The following is a 23,280-nucleotide window of genomic DNA, read 5'->3' as shown; positions in this document are numbered from 1 at the left end:
ATATTTTATGATTTATTTAAAAAAAAATTTGTATTTTTATATATTTTTTATGAATTTTTCGAAAACATTTTTGCATTATAACCTACAAAATTTTTAACATCATCTTGAATGTTAGATGTATTTCTAGGTACACCTGCAAAAAATTAGAGTTTCTTTATTCAAAATTTCTTAAGACATGCATGAATTTACATTTTGGCATGTTTTGAGATCTGGTGCATTTAATATTAACGATAATAGTGAAAATGTGGTTTAAGCACTTTGTCAAAATCATTTGAATGAATAAACAATGGACATGTTTTCCTCACGTGCACCAATTAAAAAAAAAAAAGGAAAGTAAGCAGGTTACAATGAATTAAGAATTCCACCAGGTGAATAATACTTGGCACAAACTGTAAATTTTGCACCAAATTTGACATTATTTAATATTTAGGCATAATTTGAAGTCCTAGAATTGAAATATGGAAAAAAAAGGCTTCGTCAATCGGCCCTGTAGAATGGGAAATATAATTTTTTTTGGGGGGGGGTGCGCAGTGTACATTCCTCTTGGGAAAACAGGTGCACCTATAGCCACCAGATATTGAACACACATAGACCTGAACAAATGCATTTCTGAGGCTAGAATTTTGTTTTTGTATTTTATATTTATTTTCAGTTTTATACAAATTTAATAAAATTCGGATTAACAAACTCAGTTATTTAAAAGTAATATGTTACGAAGCACAAAGTAATTATGTTTCAGATTTAGTCAGAGTTTCAGATTTAGTTTAAGATTTAATCAGATTCAAATGAGCTGTGATTTTCAATGAAATGAGCAATCAAATGAGCAAAATTCAAATCAAATGAGCAAAATTCAAATCAAATGAATCAATCAAATGAGCTGTGATTCAAATGAGCTGTGATTTCAGATTTATGTTTCAGATTTAGTCAGATTCAAATGAGCTGTGATTTAAAACAAATGTGTTATCACTTGACAAAGTGTAAGGTATTTGTCTTTCAAGTTTAATCAATAAATTCAGTGATCTATCTATAAGGAATGTGTAATCACCACCTAAAATAAATAAAACACTTTTATCTTCCAAATGTCAATGTGTGGCCATTTGGCACGTATAAGATATTTGATTTTTCTTTAAAATGTAATCTGTTTATTATTGATTATAAAATAAGCTAAGTGATTTAAAAGCAATAAATGCAGTTCTACATTTCTATTATTATTATTATTATAGGTATGAAATTACACCAGCTAGAACCATTGCTAATCTTATTTTGAATTATAATGACAAACTCATTATATACTATGAGTCTGTCATTATAATTCAAATGAGCTGATATGAGCTGATATCAGAAATGAACATAATTCAAATAAGCAGTCAAATGTGGTACTTAGAAACTGAACAAAAAATTTCAAAATTTAGTACTTTAAAAAACTGTAAAGTATTTTTAATATTTATTTCAGACTACACTTTAAATGAATAAAAAAAACTTGCAGCACTCTTTTTTTAAGAAATAAAACATGCAGCATTATATAAGAATTCACAAAGAAACATTCTTTCAATAAAATTCAGGGATAAAATAAAAGCACACAGGGGGAAACAATATCTAATTAGAATATACATGCTTTGGTATATACGCATAGTATATACATGTAAATTTACATTGGTTTTCATGTGAGAATTTATGAAAAATATGTTTGATTATCAGTTAAACTAAAAATTTTCTGAAAAAACACTGATATATACATGCAATCCATTTTTTATGCATCAGATTTCTTATTCTCTAATCTAGCTTGACATGTATTCAAGCAAACCTTCATCTGTTCATCAAATATGTATAATATCTAGTGCTGAATACAGTACTGCATTTGATATTGAATAATAAATTTTGCATTTAATGCTTGACGTAACTGATGTTTGGTAATGTGCAACAATTATTGCCCTTCACAAGTACAGTTTAATCCAAAATTTTCCATCTATTACTATGCACTACAATTTTTTTCACATATAAAACAAAATATAATTGTATCTGGTTGTAACGAAAGTTTTCCACCAAAAAATGCTCTTAATCATGACTGAAAAAACAAAATCAAAGCAAGTGATTGAACATGTATGTCAACATAATGTGACGCACAGCACGACTAATGGACATGGCACTAATGTTTAACTCCTTAGAAAGCTCTTGAGTGGTTGCATACTGATCTTCTTTCATAGGTTCTCATAGGCGGGCCTCATCAACATCAGTAGGCCTTACTCTGCTTCCAAAATGTCATAGTCCCTATTTTTGAACTTTCGGTACCAAACCTTCACAGTGTCAACATGACACAATATTTTACCTAAAGATGTGCACATGATTTGGTGACATTCTGTAGCTGACTTTTCGAAACAGAACTGGAAGTAAATGATGGTTCTAATCTGTTAGTACGATAGTTCCGTTTCAAACCCCTTGTACTTATTGATAAAGATAATTTTTTACATATTTAAAAAAATGCGGTCTTTGAAAGCAAATCCCTTTCTTTCAAAATACAAAAATCATTTGACAAAATATGATTAAATACAAACTGTTTGTACAGATGATATCTGGGGTGGCAGGAAATTTCCATTAAAATCCAATATTTCAAAATTTTAACATTTAGCTTTCATATGAAGTACAAATAAATAATAGCTTGGGTAAAAATAAAGTTAAATGCAAAGTTAAAAAAATTAAAAGCATTAATTTTATATTATTTAAAAAAAAAAAAAAAAAAAAACCTCAGTCTGCAACACAGCTTCCATTTTTTCCTGTTCTGCAATATCAAATAAATCCAGAAGACTCATCTCATCTTCCTTTAAGCTTTTTTCTTTTCCCATCAAATATCTTAGATCATCTTCAATTACTTCACATTCTGCTTCTCTTTCTCTAGATGCATTTTGTAAGATACTCTCACCTCTGGATATAGTTAGAGGAATCTGTATGCAAATTTACGTCCTCTTAAAATTTGGAAACCCAATATATATATATATATATATATTGGATTGCCAGATAAAAAAAATAAAGCTAATAACTAATTAAATATAATAAAAAATAAAAATAAATAATTAAAAATTAGTAAATGTACATAAAATGCTAACATTTTATTTTATAAAATATTAAAAGTAATAAAGGAAATATAGAAAAGAAATAAATTACATGCATGTAAATGACACAAAATTTCTTTCGTCTCCTATATTTTTAAACAATTTCGTAAGATCCTAAAACCAGCAGTAGAAATTGATGGATATTGAATTTTAATATTATGCTATTATAGGAATGTTTTTCAGAAACAATTGCTTTATATTATTTAGGTACTTTAAATATAACAGGGGGGGGGAAGCTTTTAGCATATACATGAAAACTTCTTAATTAAACATTTGGTAACATTTCATAAATAATTATAGAAATCAAAAGGAATTTAAATGAACTTAATCATAATGGGTAACTTTACTTTCAGCAAACAATAATTTGGTTAAAACTCAGTTTTAGCTGATAATTTACCAAACGAATATAAAAAATTAAATTATAACTGACAAGCACACGTATAAAAGAACTATAAATACAGAAATTTTCTAAAATAAGACTATAAATTTTTAATGCAATCATGACAGATGGATAATCAGTAGTCTAAGATAACACATGTAAAAAAAAAGACCTCTACTCTAATATAACATTTGTCAGAAGCCCTTAGAGTATTAATCGTAAAATTAGCAGATACATGCAGGCACATGTACAAATAAAAAAATTCTCATATGCAAAACTTTAAATCTTTATACCAAATAATAATCTCTTTCTACCAAAATAAAGAAATAAATTTTGCAATAATCAATCTATCATTCTCACTCAATGAGCAATTTATATCCTGAGAACTGGCAAATTATGATGTGGTAATAAGCTCACACTTATTAGCATCTGCAAATTGAAATATTCATAAAATAAATTTACACAATAACAACTAAAGAATTCAATATTCAGTGAATAAATTGACTTTTGCATGGCATGATTAACATGTTGACTGCTGTGGGGGTCAAAGGGAGCTAGCACTCGACTTGGCAACAAGTGACCAGTGACACGACCAATAGTAAAAATATATAATTTGAGTAAATATCAATTCTCAAAAGTTTTAAATAATACCATTGCTACTATAATGGTTTGAAGAATAATAAATCACAAAAATGGTCTCCAGCATAAATCACAAAAATGATCTCCAGCACCTCGGAGTGACCGGTGACCACCTACCATTAAAAATGCAATAAACATGATTATATAACTCATCTTATCATCTGTAGATATTCTGCAGATTATTTCATTCAACATAATATTAATTATGCTATTTCAACATTAGTTATCTTGAAACATTATCTACAGAAGACAACATTGCATAATAAAAAAGTCATGTTCATGATATGGGCAAATCATGTAAAATCCGCATGGCAGTCAATGTGTTAACTATCTTTCAGTAGTACATGAATGCAACTTTAATAGTGGTTTAAAACAAATAAAAAATGACCAATAGAACAAAAAAAAAAAAAAAAGTGACATAAATGGTGCACAGCATGTGAGGTTTTTTTTTATAAATATTTTTTATTAATAATTTTTTAATCAACTTGTAAGGGGAATTATGCAAATAAGACAACCTCCCTTTTTAAAAGTGAAAACCTAACAAAAAAGCCTGAAGATCTAGAATCTGCTAAGAGCTTTAAAAATTGAATAATTATAATTACTATTAACACACACAAATATAGTCTATATGTCCAATCTACCAAAACAAAAAAAGAGAGCAATAAAAATACATTTCATTATGGGTATTTAGGTTTGCTCCTGAATGCTCTTACAAAATTCTATTTAACTTGAACAAAATAAGATTTAAAATTAAAATTTTTGTTTCTTAATAAAATTTGAAGTTATGAGAAATGATTTTGTTTTGTTTACAGTCGTTTCCATTTCTAATATATTCATATGTGTTTTTATAGCTTTTTGCATACTGTATCATTAGTTCTGGGGCATTCATTCCATAAATCTAGCATGTAAAGATACAATTAATGAAAGCAAAATCATTTAAAGATAAGATCAGCAGAGAAATGTACCTGAAGATATAATTAAGTATATCTGTGAGATATAAGAAACACAACCTAAAGAGAGCTATCTATCCTTCTCATTATATTATTTTAAAGAAATGTGTTTTATGATTATTTGCATTACTGCAAAATTTGCATATATGTATTTTTGAAAAAATATGTTTTTTGTTTGTTTTCTGCAAATGTTTTTTTACATTAGCAATTTTTCTATTTTTGTGCCAATTCATTATTTTTTTCTAAATTGAAAATGGTATTGGAATTTGGTTAGTTTATGTTTTGATACCAATAAATATATCACCACTAAATTTATGCAGTTTACAATATAAAATTTCAATTTTGTTTTTTGATCTTAACTTTTTCTTTTATATAAGTTATTTAAATTTATTATCTATATGTGCGTGTGTAATAATTTAGATATTCAAGAAGGAAATGCCTGCAATCATGACCGATTGAGTACTTTTATTTCCGGATAGAACAATTTTTGACATAGAAATACGCAGCTTAATGGATGCAATTAGCACACCAATTCTTGAATTATTACATTAATACTTCTTACAGATTTTGTATTGGAAAAAAGCATTCAGTACTTTAAATGTATGAAGTGCAGCAGCAGACAGTAATCAGATTGGCTGAATGGAAGCAAGAGAAGGAATGCAATGTGTATAAGAAGAAAGCACGATTCAAAATCATTTATCTTTGGTTAAATTTTATTTTGACTGGTTAATTTTAAATTTAGATTTGTAAACTTGAAATTATTAATAGCTAAAATGTTAAGCAAATAATTGCAACTTTAGCATTATGAGAGAAAGGATAATTTTGAAATGACACAATTCAGAGAGATTTACTATAAGCAGTTACTATTTTATTTGGGCAAAAAGACAAAATAACCAAATTACACATTTTTTTTATCTTATATACATACATACATTATAAATTTATGCTCACTTCTTTTGTATTCTGCACCATTTCAAATCTGTATATAACAGTATGACAATGTTTCAGTTTTTGTCTATTTTTTTCAGTATATAACTTAGAGTAATGTTTAAAAATATAATGAAAATGCAAGTTTAGTACTTTAAATGTATGAAGAAAGGAGGAAAAAAAAAAAAAAAAAAAAAAAAAAAAAAAAAAAAAAAGAGGACAACTTCAGATCTTAATTTACTTCGTTACTTTTATATTACTGAAAAGATCAATGCATAAAGATTGTTAACTTCTACAATTACTCATTAACATATAAAAAATTCATCTAAATTCAAAACTAACTTTTCATTAACTGATAAAAAAGATTACATCAAAAGAACTTAAAAATTTTCATAAGCACTTCATTTCTGAATTTCTCAATTTCTTCATATGAAATGTTACCACAATTTTAATTTTAAGGAAAGGAACTTTCTAAAATAAATTTTGAATAATTTTTTTATACTTTCAAATTTAAGGAAACATGACAGTTTTAGAAGTTTTAAAATCATGAGCTGAAACATTTCAGTACCTAAAAAACGTTTAAGAAAACAGAGGTGAGAAACTTTAAACTTATGTGCCTACACATATTTCAGGGAAATTGCACTATAAGTTAGTTATTTAAAGATCACAATTAGATAAAGAATTAGCATAAACTTCTCAGATTTGTGTCTAATAAATTGATTTTTGCACAGCAGTGATAATTAGAAACAACATACGACGTCTTTTTCATATTTTCTTATTTTTTTCCTAATTTCTTTAAGCTTTTCAAGTTCACATTCAAATTCATTTAACACATTTTTCCTGTTTTTCGATGCTTGAATAAAATGATCCTTACAGTTAGCAATAGCATCTGAAACCTTAAAAAGAATTCTTAACATAAATGCACTAATCATATATAATAAATTAATATACATAATTATATTTTACATATAATGCATAAAATAAACAAACATGTGTTAAACACACACATATATATACACACAGACTGTGTAGCTGAAATAATTCTCACCTCCCAATTTCAATTATGTATTTGACATTAATACCATTCTATAAATACAGATTTAGCATAAATTCCACAACTGAATTAAAAAATAGTGTTCATTAGAACAAAAAAGCCCTAGCACCCATTATATTCCAATTGAGTTCAACACAATTAAAAGTACATACTATGTAATGTAACAGAATGGGTTTAAAAATTATGTTTTTAATTTTTAACCTATTATTATGTTTCTTTTTGTATGTATATATATATATAAACACATGCATTCACATACACACTTAAACACTATGCCATTTAATTTACGAAAAATTAATACTACAAATGTTTTACAAGCCAAAAGTAAACTTTCTTTCTATAATCCTGTCATAAATTAGATCTTAAAAAATCAAATTCTTAAAGTTCAAGAAAATTCTGCAATAAAAGTTAAATAAATCAAATCCTGCAATAAAAGGAAAACAAAGAAGAGTTATGAAGTTATATATACAGTACAAAGTACGAGATCCGGATTCATCGGGACTTTCACGATTCCGGGTTTGGGATTTTTCTGGATATTAGATCATCAGTTTAAATATAGTAAGATGTCATACAGAAATTATAAAATCGAGATTTCTGAAATAATGAACCATTTATGATCTAGGATATCAAAATTAACAAAAAAAAAAAAAAAAAAAAAAAGAGCTCAATATTTATTTGTTTACTTTATTGAAGATTTCTTTCAATTGTTTAAGTTGCTTCAACTTTTATGCTAATACTTTCTCTTTAATTCTGTAGACAGACATAATTTTTTGTTCACATTGTTGAAGTCCTGCAATTGCTGTGTCGAGAATTTCAACTAACTTGTCAATCGAAATTTTCTCCATTTCAGTAACATCTCTGTCACTTTCTTCACTATCGGTAGTGAAATTTTACGGATCTAGAACTATACTGCAGATTTTGCCATCCATTAATTCATTATGATTGAGGAACATTGTCATCACAATGAAAAACTTCTTTTATATCATTTTCATTTATTACCACTCCCCATTTTCTCCATATTTCTTTACAAAATCCATTAATTGGAAAATTTCACCTTTGGTTTGTGATATCCAAAAACCCTTAAAACTTGCGGCTGTCGTCATAAAATTTAGCTATCGTTTACTATACAAATTCGGCTATGTATCATGAGATTGGCAACTAATGACAAGTTGTTCTGCTAAATTTTATTTTGCTTCTATCCCGCACTGAGACAATTAATCCTGAATTGTATTGGTTTAGTTATTTATTATACATATGTCTATTTCTTGCATATGCTTAAAGCTTATCCGAGTACTGAATAAATATGTTCTCACATATACTTAAGACTTGTTGAGGGCTAGTACCTATATCTTACCACCTGATGCAGTCTCGGTGGATGTCTTAAATTCTGCTACCAAGCGCCTCTCTCTGTATTCCTCGAATTCTATCACCCAGTGTGGCCATACGAGCCCTGACACTGGTTATGGGTTTATGTGAATAACAAATTAGTTATTCTTAATTCAAATAGCACTAAATGTAATCTTTTGGCGTATTATTAACAAAATATATTTTTAGGCTATGGAAAGAAATTTGTGTTAAATTTTTCCGACTAACTTGTTAGATGCGCAAAGAAGTGTTGATTTCTTAGTGCATTTAACTTAAATCTTATCGTAATCATCACTTAGCATAATGTTAACATAAAAGGTTACCATACTCGGTATTATTCATTTCTTTTTAAATTTCCAATGGCAGATTATGAACAGTTACAGCAAAAAACAAGAATATAGAATACAGCAACACAATGGATGAAAAAAAAGCTGTGACAGAGCCCATTAATCAAACATATCTCTTGCCTCCCAGTAATGCTCGGCGAGAAAAGTCTTGCACAGAGCAGCACAGTGGGGTAAATGTGCGGCATCCATCACCTCTCCAGAGCTGCACAAAGTGCATATTGGAGAAGGAACAATTTTGAATCTATGAAGATGATATTGTAGGCAGCCATGTCCGGTGGCAAGGTGGAATTCAGCGACCACTGTACGCTTTGGGCCATTACACAAATTCGAGATAGCATTCTTCCAAGACTTATGAGAAACATGATGATAGAGATCTTCCTGAGCACGTACTTTGAAAGATCTTTTAATAAGATCCCTAACAGTATGGAAAGGCAAAAGACAAGAAATATTCTGCATGATTAAAGCACCTTTTTTTGCCAAGAAGTCGGGTTTCTCATTACCTGGAATCCCACAGTGGGCAGAAACTCACTGGAGGACTATAGTTTTCTCAAGTGAAGCCAGGTTTGTAGATAATGTCAAAAATCCAATATATCCTGTGATATGGGATTTTTATCTGAAACGGTAGCCAACAGAGCAGCTTGAAAATCACTGAGTATAACAGCTCTTGTGAATTTTTGCATAAGTGAGTAATGCTTAAGTAAGAAAGTCAGGCAGTATGATTTATTTAAGTTCACCTCCATATTATTAGTATCACACCAAATTTCCAAAGCATTCAAAGCAGCAGAGAGTTTTGTCGTAGTCTCTATGCTTCTCACTGCACTTTCTTTTTCAGAAACTTCCCAGAAAACCAAATCATCAGCGTATAAGAGGTACTTGAAGCCAGAAATCTCTCGTATTTTATAAATCAAATCATTAATATAGATGTTAAAAAGGAAGCAGCTACTAACAGCTCCCTGTGGGAGACCTGTTTTTAAGATCTTAGATTTCGATAGAGCGTGTCTATACCTGACTCTGAAGAGCGCTGGCACAGGAAGCCTCTAATCCAATTAAAAAGATTTGCTCTAATGCCTATCCCCGACAGTTTCAGAAGGAGGCACTCCCACCATACTTTGTCGTAGGCAGACTTGAGGTCAATAAAAACTGCAGTCAGAACTTGTATTATTCAATTACTAACATAAAAATTGTTTAAGCATTGCTGCATGAGTCATTACTCAAGCTGTCACGTGTAGATAAACATGTGGTGATGAAAGCAAAAATATAATAAATAATGATTCACCAGGTTGGCATCAGGGATATAAAATATTAGTAAGTGTAAAATCAATAATGTATCTATGTAGAATGTTTTGGTTTGAGACGTATGCCAAGCATATATGCAGTAATGGAGCCAAATTACTGATCATACAAATTTATGCTAAAATGATAATTTCTTCAATGACGAGGCATTTTATTAAGTGCCAAAGTGAAATTAAGAATCGAGACTCTTCACATGCTTTATTATGTGTGGAAGGGGAGAGAATCAAATGCACATGCATACAAAAAATGAAATTAAAAAAAAGTTTAGTGGTGGCTTTGAGGTCTGGATTTTAATTGGACCTTCGAATCTTGGACTTTGCACTGTATAAACTTAAAAGTCATGTTCTTCTAATACAATGGCTGTAACATATTTGAACATACCATTTGCTAAGATAATTCTATACTAATCTACAAAGATGCTTCTTTCATGCATAAAGATGAAAAATAAATTGTTGTGAATGCTAAAGCAAATGAAACTACTAATTAGTTCCATAAGTTAGCACAGAAAATCTAATCATGCTCTTTGAAAGAGGGAAAACTCATCATGAAGACTCCTTTTATGATAATTAATTTTGATAGCAACAACATTATCCCCATCAACAAATTAAACTGACTTCTCTAGTTGCTTTATCATCTTTATTGAAAACTGTCTGGATAACGCCTGGAGATAAATCTCCCCAGAATGCAGATTGTGCAAGCATCCTAATATTAGGCACTTGGTAAACCCTGATTAATAAAATTTATCTTTGGGAGTTATTATATTTAACACAACCTGAATATTTGTTCAAAATAAAGCACAAGCTCAGAAAAATTTAATGCAGAGATTTACTTAGCTATGCTTGTATACAAATAAGGTATACAGTCAAAAGTCGTTAATCCGGACTCGTCGGGACTTCGGCGATTCTGGATTATCGATTTTTCCGGATTATAGATCATCAGTTTAAATCTCGTAAGATGGCATGTAGAAATTCTAAAATTAAAAATATGAAACTGTAATTTATGAAATAAAGAACAATTATGATCTAAAGGGTATCAAAATTTACAAAAAAAAAAAAAAGCTTAATATTTATTTATTTACTTTATTAAACATTTCTTTCAATGTACGTTGTTTAAGTTGCTTCGTTTTATGTGATAATACTTTCTCTTTAATTCTATAAACAGACATAATTTCTTGTTCAGTTACAAAGTTCCGCTGTTCAAGTCCCGTTAATTGCTGTGCCGAAAATACCGACTAACTTGTCAATCGAAATTTTTTCGTTTTCACTAACCTCTCTGTCACATTCTTCATGTTTTTATCCATTTTTTCCAGCAATTCCACTTTTTGTTTGATGGACATCGAAACATACTTTCGTTTTGTACGATCCTTTGGGAGCTCCAGAATCGGAAATTCTATTTGACATAATCGAAAGTTCAAGTTTACTTTTATAGTATTGCTCTTACAGTCCGCAAAAAATAATAAGCCGGATCCAATTCAAAAATTAAGGAACAATGCAATCATCAACATTAACTGAAATAGATAATTAGATAATTTTAGCTTATACCGTCTGTTATACATAAAATGCGCACGCGAAAACATATTCTGCACTTGAACACACGCAAATGTGCAGTCGTAAAAAGTCTTACGCGCATGCGTAAAGGCCTATGCGCATGTGTCAACGTGGCGCATGTGCAGAAAGTTTTTAGTTTTGAGGTCCGGATAATAGATCATTCCGGATTATGGGTGTCCGAATTAACGACTTTTGACTGTATTCAATTTACACATAGATACATATTGCATCTTAGGTCTGCATAGTCACAAGGCAGACTTTCTAACCTATATGACAGGTCACATTTTATTACTTATTTAACGTACACAAATGAAAAACTGACAAAGGCTTTCTGTTATCATGATTATTATAATTTTAGTCATTTAATTAAGAATGAAAAGACTGTCATTTCATGGTTTCAAAAATTCTCTTTCTCTCTATACACACATATACAATACAAAATATCAGATCTGGATTTATCAGGAGTTCAGCAATTCCAGATTTTAGATCATTTTAGAAGTTTAAATCTAGTAAGATTAAAGATAGTAATTACAAAATTAAAAATATGAAACAGTTCTTTATGAAATAATGAAGCATTTATGATACTAAGTGAATGAAAATTTATGAAAAAAAAAGTTGAATATTTGTTTTATTTAATATTTCCGAATTAACTGTTTAAGTTTTTGTTTTTATGCCAATACTTCTTTAATTTGTTAGGTAAATATAGTGTTTCCCCCCCCCCAGTTACAAAGTTCTATTGTTCAAGTGTTGTAATTCCTATGCTGAGAATTTCCATAAACTGTCAATCGAAATATCTTAACTCTAAACAGCCTCTTGATTACTTTCTTCACTACTGGTACCAATATTTTTTGGATATAAAACAATATTACAGATTTCACCATCTGTTAGTTAACTGATAATTGGGACAATGCCACCACAATGCAAATCTTTTGTTATCTTTAATTATCATCTCTTCTCCATATTTTTTCACAAATTTCATTAATTAGAAAATTTTGTCTTCTGTTTGTGACATCTGAAAATCTTCAGATTTATGAAAATCACCATGAAGTATGGTAGCTGGCCATGAATTATGTAAATCTTTTTTAAAAATATCTGCAGACACATCCTCCTATGAATTTGAAAGGCCTGAATTTATATTTGACTTTAATGAAATATTTTATGTTAATATATTTCAAAAATTCTTAAATGACCTTCCCATTATTAAGAAAGTTTGGTGTAGACTTAAAAAGACTACTTTATATCTGCATTTTAGCAAGTGCAGTACTCTAATATCCAGTGCTTGAATAACGAATATTCAAATCTGAAGGAAAGAATAAGATGGAAACATTATTTTTTATTAAAACTTTAAGTGAAAAGTGGGTCAAATGGTTGTTTATTATTAGAAAAATTTTTATACCATCCACTAAGCCAACGGATTTAAAATGTTACCCGGTCTCAAGGATGAAATGATTTTTATACCAACCATTGATAAATGTCAACTCTTTTATTGAATGACAGATGATGGGGAATATTCTCACATTATTTGGCGATTATTGTTTAGGTCAGACAGAAAAATGCTAAATCATTACAGTCACAGGGCCAAAAGTGTGATTGAAGCCAACATCAATCAATGCATTGTTATTGACCACAGTACAATTTTCTGCTGAGCAAATGTTTAAAAGTGACATGGAAGAATCTATCAAGAGGCAGAAAAACTGCATTTATGATACAAATACTTTATATACAGCATTACATTCTCCATTTTCAGACTTTCTTGAGGAGGGGAAAGGGTTTTTTTTTTTTTTTTCGGGGTGGTAAACTGGAGCTCTGAATATTAGATGGTTCCAGTTATTGAACATCCAGATTTCAAACTTTGTATTGTTTGTACATGTATCAAGGGGTGTGTGTGTATACACCGAACGGCCATTACATTATGATAACCCTGTTAACAACATGCGAGACCACCTTTAGCCCTCAAAACTGCTAGCACCCAGCATGACATTGAGTTCACGAGGTGCTGATAGGCAGCCTAAGGTATCTAGTACCAAATGCTCACCAACTGGTCACACAATTCTTGCACATTGCGAGGGGGTAGGATGGCAGCACGAATTTGGTTTTCTAGGTGGGGCCATAAATGCTCTATTGGATTAATATCAGGTGAATTTGCAGGCCAACACATAACTTGAAAGGCACTGGAATGTTCCTCGAACCATTCCTTGACAATTCAAGCCTTAAGACATCCTGTTGGAAAACACCATCCCCTCAGTCGGAAATACTGTTGTCATGAATGGGTGAACCTGGTCTGTAATGATGTTCATGTAGCATACAGACATCAGGATTGTTCTATGGGGATTGATTATGGGTCCTAATGTGCTCCATGAAAACAATACCCACAGCATAATACCCAATACCCACCACCGGCTTGTCTCCATTCAAATGTGCATCCAAGGAGTCAGGGTTTCAATAGGAAATCGGCATATTAGCACACACCTGTCGATATGTGATGGACAAGAAAACATGATTCGTCGGACTATGCAACTTTCTTCCATTCTTCTAATACCCAATTCTGATATTTCTTGGCCCATGTCCCATTGCAGACACAGCTGGTGATGGCATACCACCAGTGTAGAGACATACTTCATCCCCCAGGTATGTAGGCCCATGCACAGCAATGTACGCTGCACAGTGTGTTGAGATACACTGCCCGGGTTGCCACTGTTATAGCTGGTGGTGATTTCGGCTGTTGTAGCCCTTCAGTCATGGAGAACAATGCGTAACAATCTCTGCTCTTCTCTGGAATCAATGCGCCATCAATAACACACTGTTGGGCGGCCATTTGTCATTACACCATCCATCCACCATTTTCGATATATGATCACAGCAACTGCATGTGAACAGCCTATTAAATGTGCCATTTCTGATAGTCATGTTCCCAGTCGCTGAGCCATCACGATTTGACTTTTATTGAAGTCTGATAAATCAGCTGCTTTTCTCATTATGTCGCTAATCGCACTATGTTTGGAAAGACAATGCACAGCCATGCACATGCAGTGATTTTGTTCCTAGGCAACCCCACTGATATAGACAGAGGGTGGTCATAATGTAATGGCTCTTCGGTGTATATGTATGTACACATATAACATTAATCTAAGGTAAATCATGTACTTCAGATTTTTATCTAAACAGAACAATAAAATAAGTTTGGTCAACAATACAAACAGTTCTTGAGATCAAAAGGAAATATTTTGATGCCTTCCAGTCTTTTATACACAGTTAATTTTGACAGTGGAGTAATAAAAATTAACTAGTTGAAGTTCCAGCAATAATACAAAATCATTAATTTCTCCACAGAAAGTACATGTAGAAACTGTATTGCACCAGATGGCGCTGTGTGCGCTTGAATTCCTTGGAGTGGTGCAGAACCTTTTGATGACTGAGAGAGATGTAACACGAATGCGAAGCACTAACTAAAGTTTATACGTGCTTCTCTTTGTTGTAAATGTATTTAATTGTGTCGTCAATAAAATTTCGAGAAAATGACAAAAGGCGAGAATGTGTCCGACAGGTAAGCAAAATTTCTTTATAATTTAATATTGACTTTTCGCAACAAAGAATGTATATACGTATTTATAGTACATTACTTGAAAGTAAAATAACATGAATCATCAGAAATCAAACGCAACTTTGATTTCTGAATATATAGGTAGCATTTTGTATTGTTTAATTGCTCAAAAATCTATTCAAAACTCAAGAGTTTCACTCAAACATTCTTAAATATATAATACTGAAATGAAATAAATCACAATATTTTTAATTAACACTTTCACACCAGGAACATATATACAAATGTTTCGATTGACCCAATTAGTACTATCGCAACACAAATTAATTAATTAAGGCAAAGAACTTGATAGCTATTTACCTAAGGAAAGCAATGTCTTTATGGAGGAATTTCTAGAGGAAATTTATTCATAATTACATATATCTTTAGAACATAATAAATTCACATTCGCTTTCATATTTTATGTATAATTTGAAACAGAAGCATTTTAATCACAATTTCTTAGAGAACTGTTAATAACTTCAGCATAAGAAAGCATATCTTTTCTTTATGTATTTTACACATAACAAAAAAGTACAAGAAAAACATCTTACAGTTTTATTCTAAAACATAGATACTAAGCTTTAATCCTACAAGCAGTCAAGAGTTTAGCCCCAAAACCTTAAAGTTCTTAAGAAGGCCATCTTGATTATAACTCTGAAATGACTCCACTTTGCACTTTAATTCCTTTTGTTCCAATATAAATATTACCTTAACTGTCTACACATATTTCAAAATACCTTAAAGATATCACGACAAATATTTTTGAATTAATATATATATGGCTTTGCTGCTTAATAGTAAAATTGAAATTTGATAACTACTGTTGTCAATCATTTAAAAAAAATGTAACTAAAAGTTATCCATCAAAAGAAATGATGATCTGACTTAGTTGAATTAAGGATTGGATTTAGTCAAAACTGATTGAGAGCCATAGTTTAGAGGTCATCTATAATATTTGAAACTTTTACTAAGATAATTCTCTCACCTTAATCTTTAACCTTCCAATAAGTTCACATTGAGTGTTAAATATTTCTTTCTTCCGTGTCTGAATTGCTTCTGCAGCAAGTTTTTCAGCAATCAGTACCATAACCTTGATCTGAATTAAGAAAATATTAAAAAGTATACTATTGTGAATTTCTTAATTTTAAAAATGAAAGTAACCTGAAGTTAAATAATTAAGACATTTTATTTTTAAGTTTAATGCAGAAAAATCAATAAACCATATTAATTTCCAAATTTTTAAAATTATTAAGTGCCATCTCATGTTATGCCTATTTATTTCAGAAATGGCAAATGAAGTTTGCATTTTATAAATAAGAGTCTTTAATTAGACATTGCATAAAAATATACCAGATTATTCAAAAGTAACAGCAAAAGTAAAGATTCAATAATTCATAAAAAGAGCAACCTGATTTATTTTCATGAAATGCACACAAACACACCATATTTATGTATTTATTTAATAATGAGAGATTTTATTGCCAGAATAGTTATAATTTCCACCAACAGGAGAGGCTTCAACTGCAAGTTTGAAAATTCACACAGTGCAATCCGTAATGCAGCTAAGCTTTAAAATGTTGACGATAATGACCATCATTCCAGAGATTTTGCCACCCTAGGGTAATCTGTTTCCTACCCCTCTCAATATACACCCAAAATCAAATCTATAAAATATCCAAAATGATACAAAAAGAAATAAATATAAGTTTTAGGTTTACTTTTTAAATAAAATTTCAGCATTTTAAAGTGTTATTCCACTAATGGTTTTCTGTTAGCAAAGTCATTGATGGCATTCCAGAATGCCATCAATTTCAATTATATTTCAACATCAATTCCATTGTTTCATTTTCTCTTCTACAGACAGTTCAGTTCTTTCTATGAATTTCTGTGTAAACTATACTGTGTTAATGGCTATACTTTTTTAATTACTGAATTTTTGCTTTCCTTTAATTTTACATCAGCCATTATTTAATAATATAATTTTCTACCTTTTTTTCCATGGGTATGTGTATGTGAAATACATGTGTGTATTTACGGAAATCAGCAAAATAAGATAGCCAACCAAAGACACACATAGCACATTAAAACTGCTGTGCATTTAAAAAAAAAATTCCTGTTTATGATTTTTTTTATTTACTGACAAATTCCACAATATTGAATATTGAATTTAATTGTTGAATATAACCTGATATCTATAACACATGATTGCATAACCTCCACATATTTGATTTTTAAGAAGTGAGAAAAATACTGACTTAATACACGTACTAGCATTTTTGTAGAGGAAAACATATCACATGTGGTTCTATAAATGCAAATGAAAGGATGAATGGATTATGATTTTGTGGATTGTGTAAAAATATGTGATAAAGAGAAATATTCAGGCATCAGTTGGAAAAACTGTAAAAGGAGCACCCATTAAAGAATGAAACTGAAGATGATTTTACTGTGGGAATGTTTTTAATCATGATAACAAAAAAAGATGATGAAATTATACATTTATCAGAAAATGAGTGATGAGAAAACAAGAACTTCTGTGAGATTATACGTGTTTAATTATCAAAGATGATGGCAAAATGCATGTGTCTCTAACTTGCATTACCCGCCACCTGTTGAATAATATATGGTAAACAAAACGTATATAAGTGTGTTTTTGTGATGATATACATACATATATTTTTATGTGTGGATAAGTATTTAAACCTGTTTAGGTAACATCTTTAAAAATATTTGTTAAAAACTGCTACTCAATGCATAAGTTTCTTGGCCATTTTGAAGAAAATAATTTAAAGCTGTTCAAGTAGGGATTTTTTTTTTAATTTCTATTATTGCTCTAATATGCCTTTATGTTCTCTGCAGTGTTATTTTTGCTTTTAGATTGTCATCTAGTTTTACTCAACAGTATTTATTGCTTTTTCGAGAGGAATATAATTTTAAAGATTGAATTTTTACAAAATTCTCTTCTGTGTGATCTTAAATTTAACACAATTTTAAACACATTATTTAGTTACATAGTTTATGAACTTAGTATGTTTCAAATTTTTAAATGAGTATTGAATGCAGAAAGATGCTAGCCTTTGCGGAGGTCTGTCAATAATATTTAATTAAATTCATGACACTCAGCCATTCCCTGAACTGGAAGAAAGAGATTCAATAGCTTCAACTGAATGTTGCACCACTTAAAAATCACATTACTTACAGTTTTTCATACGAAACAAAAGATTAAAAAACTAAGAATTAAGATACATTTCTCCACATTACTGTTCCTGACCCTGATGTCAAACTTGTTGCATGTGTTGCTGCAGCCAGCTCTTCATGGCTAAACTTATTCTGATAACAAACAATGTTGTAAGTGAGTAAATGATTTCCTTTTCTGCATAAGAAGTGCCTTCAATGTATCAGTGAATGAAATGGGTGTACGTTTAGTTGGATTCCTTGGCACAATTCTGAAAATCCTTTCAGAATTCACTTTTTACTGTGTTGCTATGTGAGGTACTGGAAGCTTGTTCACTGCCTGTTAAAACAGGAGCTTCAAGCTTCTACTGCTGATTTGAGCCATAACCATAGGAACAACAGCAGCAGAAAAAATGCTTGAGCTGCTTAATTTTTCCTCCACTTGATTTCTATTTAGCGTGTTTCAGTTTTGCACTAAACCAAAATTACACGGTAGAATGCTGAATTATTCGGGCAATTGAAACTAATTGCAAAGCATTATCATCAGCTGTTTCTTCAAGAAAAACGATTAATTCAAAATCTTAGTTTTGTAGTGTACAAGAACATTTATAAGTTAATACATAAAATGATACATTGGGTTTGGCGGCATTATATACAAAAGCCATTAATGAATGTTATGAATTAGAGTGCTGCTATAGAGTTTTACTATTTGAATACATGATAGCTGAATTAATAAATAACATAACAGAATTACAAATTTACATATTTTTTGCTTTTGCTAAATATGTTTCTATACATTTAAATATGCATTTAATTAATACTAAGAAGACTGACATTATTAGACATTCAAATATAACTTTAAACAATAATTCAGTTTTCGAACAAGCTAAAATTAAAAATGAATTCTCCTTACAGAATTCTTAGTAGTTAAGTATAAATCACAGGCTGTCTGATCTAAATTTCCTTTTAATTGCATGTGAAGAACTCTTACAAAGTGCATGAATGAAAGTGGATTTGAACTACATCTTCAAATGAGATAAAGAAAACAAAATTGTGTGCAGTGACGATGGCATGAGTTACCATCACAAAGGGGAGGATTGGCAACAGATTTGAAGTGACTATTTTAAAGTAACAGAATATAATAAAATAGTCAGCACTATTTTCCTGAGTTTTCCAGATCTCTACAGGCCCTTTTTCATCTTGCAAGCTTGAAATGTTGTGCCATGCTACATTGATTTATAAAGCAGTAAAAACTTCCTCATTAAAATCAGTGAACTAGTGTGCTGCAAATTCAATTTCTAACTGGCCAACATCAAAATTTCTTATGCTAACTCAGTAATAAATGTTCTGCATTTATAACATAAATGTCTTTTTTTAATAAAAAAATCAGAATATTCCCTTCATGAGAAATAAAAAATGAAAATATTCACTGTCTATGGTCACAAAAATGACTAAGAGCAACTGAAAAGTCACAACTACACAGAACACAACATATGATTTTCTGAAAATTTTTAAGCTAGTAAACATGATCAATCTTTGTTTAAAGTTTGTATGCTTCTTTGAAAGTGACATGGTATGTATATTTATCACAACATTTTTTAACAAAAACACACGAGAACTATATGCACATGTTTATAGCTTCAAAAAGCAATACATTAAAGGCTGATTCAGTTCACATAACATTGGCGCATGACACTCTGTTCAACGTTTTAATATGATATATCAATGGTGATGTGAGCGCAAACATTTTAGTTGATATGACATATTGATCATAACATTAGCACAATCACAGGCTTTGATATTTCAATATTGCTCTTTATCATTAACAACAGCACAATCCCAACACTTTCAGTTTTGCTCTAAAATTGTATAACCAGGGTCCGTACACATTTTGCACACAGAAATTAAGTACTTTTAAGGAACATTAATGAAAAAATTAAGGACTACGAGCGAATGGAAAGTGAATAAATTCAATTAAAAATATTATCTATGCCTGAACTTCACGTTTGTAATACCATCCTAACAATAAAACAGATCCATAAGTAGGATGCATTATTATTAAACATAATCTAATTAACATAATTATTAATAAGTTTGTAAGTAAAATAAACTTTAAGAAATTTATCAAGTAGCATTAAATATTTTATTATCTTAAAAGAAGATAAGTAACATTTTATTTACATTTTACTAAAAGTTAGCTTTATGTTGATTTTTTTTTTTAATGTCGCATTTTGTCACATATTTGCTCAGTATAGAGGTTTAGTAAATAGTAAGTAGATGTTATGTCAAGCGGCATAGGTTGAGAAGTAAAATCATAAACAGCAAGATTCATAACAAAAGACTGGCTGTTGTCACCACTCCCGCATACCTAGAGAGACCTGCTGATCAGAACAAGCCTGAAAGGCCTGATGTAGGCACGGTTGGCAAGTTTTGAAAGTTAGCTGGGCTCTGTCTGATACAATTAATGTCGTAGCTTCATGTAGAGTTCCAGGGGTTGTAACTCAGTTAATATACTTTAAAGTTCTATTAGACCACTAAAGCACCAGAGATGAAAAAGGTAAGCAAGTAAAGAAAGTTAAAAGTAATTAAATTAAGTATTAGATAACCTTAGTCATTGTAGATTTACATGGCCACTATTAAATTTTATTTATTTAAAAAAAAATATTTGTTAAAAAAGCTCTATTAAAATCACAGTTTAAAATATATGTAATTTATGACACTGATTCTTAAACGATATTAGGATAATTACACATTAAAAGCTACAAAACATTTAACTTTTGTAGCAACAACACTGAACAAAATATTCATGCATCTTTTTAATTTGAAGCCATCCCAGACATTTTGGCTAATTTATATTGATTTTCTTCTCTTTAAGCATCTTTTCTAACAATTAGAAATTTATCACAATACGGAAAACAATGTTCTCACTAGTTTCTGTGTGTTTTATCTCCCAACCTACAATCTCTCCACAATGTATCTATGAAGGTTTACTTGATCTGGTAAAAGTTAAATAGTGCAACCCCCCTAACAGATGTCAAGCAAATTAATGCTATGTCTGAAAGCAATTATAAAGTCAGACAAAGTTTTAAATAAGCTTCTTATTTAAACAGAACTTAGAGCAGAAAGGCATGTTCTGATGCTAACAAAATCAATCAGCTCGTGATGATGTAATTAAACAAGAAAAGTCAAATTTAGACTAAAAATACGGACTAGTGGTCAAAGACTATGCAATGTAATTTCATTTTAAGCTGACTCAGTAACTATCATCATCGGCAGCCGAAATGAAAAGACAAATAATTACAAATTATCAGAGCTGGCAGGAACTAATGCAGCAAGCAAGCCAAAGCCAGAAACACACTCTGCTTACAATCCCAAAGCCTTAGTTTAGAAACTATATAACTGAATTTGTATTCTGGTGAGAAAATAAAAATGGAAAATTATAGTAAAGGCTGAAATTGTAAACTGGGTAATTTACATAATAATAACTGTACATATATTTGAAGAATAATTTTCTTTCTCTTTATGTGTTCAGTTTCTTTCTTCCATGTTTCCTTTTCATTTTAGAATTTAGGATTTAATTAAAGATTTCTGTCATTCTAAAAAAAACTAAATGCATTTAGAATGTATAGAAAAAGCTGCTAATTTCATTTCTTTAGTAATATGAACATTCATAAGAAATATGAAATATATATGGTAAGATTCAGTTACAGAGATGGTATGGCATAATTTTTAGAATTTAGTGACACACCGAGCAATAAAATCTAGAAATGGCAAAATTTTAGAATTCAAAATAGGCATTGGAAGTAGAATTTAGAAAGACACCAGGCAGCAGAATTTAGGATCCACAGATTGCATCAAATGAGAAAATGCCTAGTGCCAGCACTGTGTATGATGCATTAAGACATATCGGATGAATCTTTTAAATTGTCAGTTTTCAATTTCTTTATTAGTAAAAAATTCCTTTCTACAATGCCTGTACATATGATAAGATTAGAAGAATTTTTGATATTTTCCATGCTTGTGTCTGGTGAAAAGTAGAGAAAATAAAGGTAAGATAAAAATCTTAAGAAAAAGATTAGTATCAAGTAAAACATTCAAATATTATATTTTCATTGTTTTTCCAGACATTCTCCAAAAAGTAAGAAATTGCATGTTAATACCATGGATACATGTTTCATTTGTCACATTTTTCTGGAATCTTCTAGAATCGTCGGTCTACAAATCTTACCTTTGAATCTTTTTAAACTTTCCAAGCTACAATGTCTAAAATCCTAAAGAAAAATTACCCATACCAATTCTATAACAGCTTAAAGCCAGAAATATTTTGAAAAAAAAAAAAAAAAAAATCAGAGGAAAAGTGTAAAATTAATTTTATAGAGAAAACTGATGCATATTCTTAGAATTCTGAATATTTTGCAACAATTACATGGCAAAAACTCTTACCATGAAAAAATTAAAAACACATTTTTTTTTAATTACATAGCTATTTTGCTTTTGCTACGAACTGCATCATAAATTGTGCTTTAAAGCATTAAACCTTGCTTATTTTTCTGATTCAAAATGTTGTATAATAAGTGACTGAAATAAAACTTCATAATATGACAGCGAAAAATAAAAAATGTTTTATTTTAATGTATTTTTTAAATATAATTCTAACATATTACCATTATTTTAATGAAGTTTATCAATATTATGATGTTTTAACAAAACCGCCGAAAAATTCTCAGATCTCGGAATTAAAAATTTTCTATAGAAACTGATCTTAAAATTGCCAAAATGTTGACAAGTTGTCAAATTTAGAACCATTTAATAAAAGAATTCACATCCCCAAAAGTGAAAAGTTGTTTAAGAGCTCTTTATTAGAAAAAATGAATTTCGAAATGCTTATGTTTCACTTCTTGCTCAGAAACCTGAG

General features: G+C 30.0%; 1 protein-coding gene across 1 annotated transcript in view; it reads right to left on the bottom strand.

Annotated features, from left to right (window-relative positions):
- Positions 1 to 23,280, bottom strand: part of LOC118197442 (uncharacterized) — a 576,327-nt gene that overhangs the window by 493,205 nt on the left and 59,842 nt on the right. Inside the window, exons 13-14 of the mRNA XM_085827453.1 lie at positions 16,177 to 16,287; positions 2,742 to 2,939 (exon numbers count right to left, since the gene is read on the bottom strand). Of these exons, the coding sequence (XP_085683579.1) occupies positions 2,742 to 2,939; positions 16,177 to 16,287 (309 nt within the window). The remainder of the gene's footprint in view (positions 1 to 2,741; positions 2,940 to 16,176; positions 16,288 to 23,280) is intronic.

Source organism: Stegodyphus dumicola, chromosome 12 (assembly GCF_044657685.1).
Source record: "Stegodyphus dumicola isolate Sdum_Otavi_A_Nest chromosome 12, ASM4465768v1".
In the NCBI taxonomy this organism is placed as follows: Eukaryota; Metazoa; Arthropoda; class Arachnida; order Araneae; family Eresidae; genus Stegodyphus; species Stegodyphus dumicola.
Note: the sequence above shows the minus strand (reverse complement) of the source record. Positions and strands in the feature narration are given on the sequence as shown.